This window comes from Sinocyclocheilus grahami, unplaced genomic scaffold, assembly GCF_001515645.1.
Source record: "Sinocyclocheilus grahami isolate Dianchi unplaced genomic scaffold, SAMN03320097.WGS_v1.1 scaffold37.1, whole genome shotgun sequence".
Taxonomy (NCBI): domain Eukaryota; kingdom Metazoa; phylum Chordata; class Actinopteri; order Cypriniformes; family Cyprinidae; genus Sinocyclocheilus; species Sinocyclocheilus grahami.
The window spans coordinates 4,562,760-4,569,333 of NW_015505216.1; the positions used below are offsets into that span (position 1 = coordinate 4,562,760).

Consider the following 6,574-nt stretch of genomic DNA (forward strand, 5'->3'; position numbering starts at 1 on the left):
TTTTTTTTTTGTAGGAGAGACTGTGATGTCACATGGCTGCATTGAGCCAGATAAAGACACCATACGAGATGAACCCTACAGCCTCCCGCAGGGCTTCACCTGGGACACTCTCGACCTGGGAAACCCTGCAGTGGTACGACACACGAACCACTAAATCTCCCCTTTGATATCTTATACATACAAATATGCAGCTGTAAACAACTCAGTCTTAAAGCTGTTTTCTGTTTCCTCTCTCTGAAGCTGAAAGAGTTGTACACTCTCCTGAATGAGAACTATGTGGAGGATGATGACAACATGTTTCGTTTTGATTACTCCCCTGAATTTCTGCTCTGGTAAGAAAGTTTGGCTTGAAAAGTCTTCCCAAATTTGAGTAAAATGGTGTTTGTCTTTGAAGAGCTATCTGTTTATATCTGTTTTTTTTTTTTGTCTAAAAGTTAATTGAAATGTGTCCTCGTCTCTCAGTTTATCTGTACTCTGTTTTCGTCCCAGGGCTCTGCGTCCTCCAGGCTGGTTGCCTCAGTGGCATTGTGGGGTGAGAGTGAACTCTAATAATAAGCTAGTTGGTTTCATCAGTGCCATACCAGCCAACATCCACATCTATGAAATGTAAGCATTCATAAGTGTTTTTACATGTTGGTTTAAATGCACTAAAATCAGAATCCAGAAGTCCAGAAACACCTCAGCTGCCTCTAGTGGCAGTAGCACTGAGCTTTCAAACTTGTCGTGAAGCCAGCCATTACCCTCTGCTTATTCAACATGGGTAAAATGAATGATTAAAAGGATAGTTCACCCAAAAAAATGACAATTCTGTCTTCATTTACTCCTCTCAACTACTTGGCCTTTCTCTTTATTTATTCCTTCCCTTTCTAGCTTGTACTTATTTGAACAATGCTTGAAACTTGGTATTACGAGCACTTCTTGTGACTGTTTGCCTCTTTAAGAAGAATCGCTTTATGTATTCCCCAGTTGTAAGTCGCTTTGGATAAAAGCGTCTGCAAAATGACTAAATGTAGTGTATGAATATATCCACAGACCGCTTATGACCGCCAGTCCATCTGAAAGAAAAACTTTCTTTCTTTTGTAAGGCTAATCAAACTATTCAATGATTATAAACTATTATTTCTCATTTAATTATGTATAACTGACCATTTTTAAGAAAGACTGTTAAAATATTAACATTTTTACTGACCAATGTCACCAATCACATGAATGCAATGGTGTATCAGAGGCATTTAAATTAGTCTACACAGAGAGTGCTTATGTTGGTCACTCAGTTCTGTTGTTGACCCATATCTGCTCTTCGATTCTTCCAGAGAGAAGAAGATGGTGGAGATTAACTTCCTGTGTGTGCATAAGAAACTTCGCTCGAAACGAGTGGCTCCGGTACTCATCAGGGAGATCACCAGACGGGTCAACCTGGAGGGCATCTTTCAGGCTGTGTACACCGCAGGTGTGGTGCTGCCCAAACCAGTGGGCACCTGCAGGTAAGACACACATCTGCCCTCTTTTAATGACAAGTGCGTCTGTGCAGAGTGAAAGGTAGCATTAGGCTGCATTTACACTGGCACAAAAAATCCGATCTTTCGCTCACATCTGACACAGATCGGAATTTGTTGCGCACGTGTAAACACAAAAACCCGCACGAGATCAGATTTTTTTGCATCCAATCTGAGCCACTTCCAAATGTGGATTTTAATCGGATACACGTCTGATATCTGGACATCCGACCTACGTCTAAACACACATCCGATTCTCCACAGAACTCCCAATGTGAGGGCGACACGTTTGCTCATAAAGATTTTTAATGGCGTTTTAATGCCGGCGTGCTGTATGTGCTCGCATTTTATTAAGATGGAAACTTTTTATAGGTAAGAAATTGCACATTCAGGACATTTTGCACATTTTGTAATTAAACCGACAAGCTTGTTTGCAATGCTTCACAATGGCTCGCTCGCACATGGGTGCATGCGTTCGTTCGTTCGTTCTCTCTCTCTCTCTCTCTCCTTCGAATTCATTTCAATAAATATCATCTTTATTTCACTAAATAATTCTACCTCTAACGAGCTGTAGATAAATTAGTCTAACAAATTAAAATTACCGTTATTTTCAGGTCTTTATCTCTTCAGTCAGATTTTGTGCTGCAAAACATCCATGACAGCCGTTGTCCATGCTGGCAAATAATAATGGCCATTCGACGTGAATTATATAAATAATTTTAAAAGCACGGCCATTTAAAACCCGAGGGTCTACCATGTGCATAGTAAAGCGATCACTGCAGACAATCCTTTTGGGTGGGAATTAATGTAAACACAGATATCGGATGCCAGTCGTGTCTATAGTGAATGTAAACAGACGTGCCAAAAAATCGGATATGGTCAAAAGATCGGATCTGTGCATTAAGACTTGCAGTGTAAACGCAGCCTTAGATGGGCTGTTGGGTGGCAGATGTGTTAGGCACTTTCGCACCGGAGGAACCTTTTCATAGTTCCTAGAACTATTGGCGGATGTTCCCGCTTTTTGTCGTGTTCACACTGCAGGAACTAGGAACGTATTTAGTTCTAGGAGCTCTGTTTGGGGGAACTAATTTAGCTCCTACTTCAGAGTAGGCACTAAAACAGTTCTATAGGAACTATCAATGATGTAAGTGTACGCTGATTGGCCAAACACATACAAAACACCGGCTACCCAGCATTTTTAAAACGCCGTCTAAAAATATTTACTCCACGAACATGGAAAGCAGTGATGATAACAGCATTTACCTGTTTGCAGCATTGTTCTTTTCTCAGCCTCGATGATAACACTACAAGTTGTCATAGGAGACTTAGTCAGATTTTCACGCTCTTTCAATCATGTAAATTGTGCGTTTACATTCCATCTCTGCTATCACGAAACCCAGGACACGCAATAAAAACAGCTCCGATCACGGTGTCATCCATTCACCGATTGCTGATGTTTGTAAATGCCGCTTCAGACTTCCTGCTGCCGGTGCGAATGCAATCAGGAAAACGGCCCTAGGGAGAAACTGGTTCTCTAGGAACGACCCTGCTGGCTAGTTCCTAGAACTATGCGGTGCGAAAGCGCCTGTTGCTAGCCTCGAATCCTCCCTCTGACACAAAATGACCTTGGTGCATAAAGATGCCTTATTCTGCCACATTTTATTTCTTTTTTTTTTTTACTAAAAGTATGCAATTTAGATTTTAGTGAATTTGGAGTGAAATAATACTTTTAGTCAGCAAGGATGCATTAAAGTGATTTAAAACTAACAGTAAAGACATTTGTAATGTTACAGAAGATTTGTGCTGTTATATTGAACTGTCTATTTATTGATTTCTGAAGGATCATGTGACACTAGACTGTAGTAATGGCTGCTGAAAATTCAGCTTTACCATCAGAAATAATTTACATTTTAAAATCTTTTCAAATAGAAAAAATTATCAGTTATAATTTGACAAAATCACTGTTTTCGTGGAGAACATAAAAGGCTTCTTACGAAAAAAAAACTGTACCAAGCCTGAACTTTTGAGAGGTAGCATATACGACGAAGTTTCCATAAATATTAAAATCTCAATAAAGTGTTATAGAGCTTTATTCTGTAATGACTAATAACTCCTATTAATCCAGCCTGATGTGTAGAGAAGTAACAATTGTCAAATGACTCACATGGCACTGTATCACACTAATTGCCTTGCTTATTTGTATGGTAGATACTGGCACCGGTCCTTGAACCCACGAAAGCTGATTGAGGTGAATGATGTAAGTGTACGCTGATTGGCCAAACACATACAAAACACCGGCTACCCGGCATTTTTAAAACGCCGTCTAAAAATATTTACTCCACGAACATGGAAAGCAGTGATGATAACAGCATTTACCTGTTTGCAGCATTGTTCTTTTCTCAGCCTCGATGATAACACTACAAGTTGTCAGGAGACTTAGTCAGATTTTCACGCTCTTTCAATCATGTAAATTGTGCATTTACATTCCATCTCTGCTATCACGAAACCCAGGACACGCAATAAAAACAGCTCCGATCACGGTGTCATCCATTCACCGATTGCTGACGTTTGTAAATGCCGCTTCAGACTTCCTGCTGCCGGTGCGAATGCAATCAGGAAAACGGCCCTAGGGAGAAACTGGTTCTCTAGGAACGACCCTGCTGGCTAGTTCCTAGAACTATGCAGTGCGAAAGCGCCTGTTGCTAGCCTCGAATCCTCCCTCTGACACAAAATGACCTTGGTGCATAAAGATGCCTTATTCTGCCACATTTTATTTATTTATTTTTTTTACTAAAAGTATACAATTTAGATTTTAGTGAATTTGGAGTGAAATAATACTTTTAGTCAGCAAGGATGCATTAAAGTGATTTAAAACTAACAGTAAAGACATTTGTAATGTTACAGAAGATTTGTGCTGTTATATTGAACTGTCTATTTATTGATTTCTGAAGGATCATGTGACACTAGACTGTAGTAATGGCTGCTAAAAATTCAGCTTTACCATCAGAAATAATTTACATTTTAAAATCTTTTCAAATAGAAAAAATTATCAGTTATAATTTGACAAAATCACTGTTTTCGTGGAGAACATAAAAGGCTTCTTACGAAAAAAAAACTGTACCAAGCCTGAACTTTTGAGAGGTAGCATATACGACGAAGTTTCCATAAATATTAAAATCTCAATAAAGTGTTATAGAGCTTTATTCTGTAATGACTAATAACTCCTATTAATCCAGCCTGATGTGTAGAGAAGTAACAATTGTCAAATGACTCACATGGCACTGTATCACACTAATTGCCTTGCTTATTTGTATGGTAGATACTGGCACCGGTCCTTGAACCCACGAAAGCTGATTGAGGTGAAGTTCTCTCACCTGAGTCGAAACATGACTATGCAACGCACCATGAAGCTCTACCGACTGCCAGAGGTGTGTGCCAGCCTGCTTCCCTGGGTAATATCTGGGTCGTTTTCTTTTTTCCTTATTTTCTTATTGCATGTTTCTCTGCTGTAGGCTCCTAAGACTTCAGGCCTCAGGCCGATGACTGTAAAGGATGTGCCAGCAGTTCACCGCCTGCTGAAGGAATATCTGAGTCTGTTTAACCTGGTTCCCGTCATGAGCCCTGAGGAGGTCCAACACTGGCTGCTTCCTCAGGAGAATATCATTGACACCTTTGTAGTGGAGGTATTGCGCTCACTGAACCCTATGGCATGTATCATCCTAGTGATCTCAAACATGAAAGTGTTTATGAAATCGGAATGGACAATCAGTTTATTTCTGCAAAATGTATTTGATGTGAACAGCTTGTCCTTTGTATCATTGTAGAATTCAGACGGGAAGCTGACTGACTTCCTGAGTTTCTACACTCTGCCGTCCACCATCATGAACCATCCTGTGCATCGCAGTCTGAAGGCTGCGTATTCCTTCTATAACGTACACACCACCACCCCCCTGCTGGACCTGATGGGAGACGCTCTTATCCTCGCCAAGTCGGTCAGTCAGTGAAAGCATGTTTGTATGTATGTATGCTGCAACTAATGATTATTCGCATAATCAATTGTGTTCAATGAATTAAATTAAAACTCACAAATTTGCATTTATATCCCAAAAGAAGTCAAATAAAATCCTGCCCAATGTTGTCTTCCAAACAGTGTGGCACCAATGAAAGTGAATGTAGTGATTATCTATGAAGGCTGCGATATACATTGTGCAAAAAAGGGTTAACATCTAAACATTACATCCTAAATCTTTTTTCCTGTGCGCAGGCGCAATTAATTGATAAGTTTGTTTAGGGGTAGGCAATATGACCAAAATCTTATTAATTTAACAAAGTTATATTATTTCATGGTAACGATATACAGTATATCACACTATAGCCAGCAGCCACATCACCCTGTAGCCCAAGACTGGTTGCCCACTGAAGCTAAGCAGGGTTGAGCCTGGTTAGTACCTGGATGGGAGACCTCCTGGGAAAGCTAGGTTGCTGCTGGAAGAGGTGTTAGTGAAACCAGCAGGGGGTGCTCCAGTACAGCGATGGGGACACTATACTGTCAAATAAGCACGGTCCTTCGGATGAGACTTTAAAATGATGTCCTGACTCTCTGTGGTCATTAAAAATCCCAGGATGTCCTTCGAAAAGAGTAGGGGTGTAACTAGGGCTGTGCAAAAAATCAAATGCGATTTTCATGCTCATCTCGTCAGTAAAGCCGGTTCTGTGATTAGTAGTAAATCTCCAGTACGTGCTTTCAGATGGAGCAGCATTAACTACACAGAGCCGGTTAAACAAGAATAAGGAACTAATTACAAGCAATTGGACAAAAAAAACTACAGTAACAAATAAATAAGAAATGCTACATACATTGTATAAAGTAATCAAATGAATAAAAACACTGCGTGTACTTCTGTGTAAATAAAATATATCTATTTCTTCTCATTAAAGTTACAAAAGTGATTTAGTCAAGAGCAGTGAGAGATTTCCTCTCTTTTGTTGTTTGATTAACATGAATAACAGACAGCAGCAATATTAGACTGCTGTCACTTTAAAGGGGTCATATGATGCGATTTCAAATTTTCCTTTGG

General features: G+C 39.9%; 1 protein-coding gene across 1 annotated transcript in view; it reads left to right on the forward strand.

Moving 5' to 3' along the window:
* LOC107581772 (glycylpeptide N-tetradecanoyltransferase 1-like) overlaps positions 1 to 6,574 on the forward strand; it is a 17,313-nt gene that overhangs the window by 6,581 nt on the left and 4,158 nt on the right. Inside the window, exons 3-9 of the mRNA XM_016267422.1 lie at positions 15 to 133; positions 241 to 332; positions 490 to 606; positions 1,314 to 1,484; positions 4,816 to 4,924; positions 5,009 to 5,179; positions 5,321 to 5,488. Of these exons, the coding sequence (XP_016122908.1) occupies positions 15 to 133; positions 241 to 332; positions 490 to 606; positions 1,314 to 1,484; positions 4,816 to 4,924; positions 5,009 to 5,179; positions 5,321 to 5,488 (947 nt within the window). The remainder of the gene's footprint in view (positions 1 to 14; positions 134 to 240; positions 333 to 489; positions 607 to 1,313; positions 1,485 to 4,815; positions 4,925 to 5,008; positions 5,180 to 5,320; positions 5,489 to 6,574) is intronic.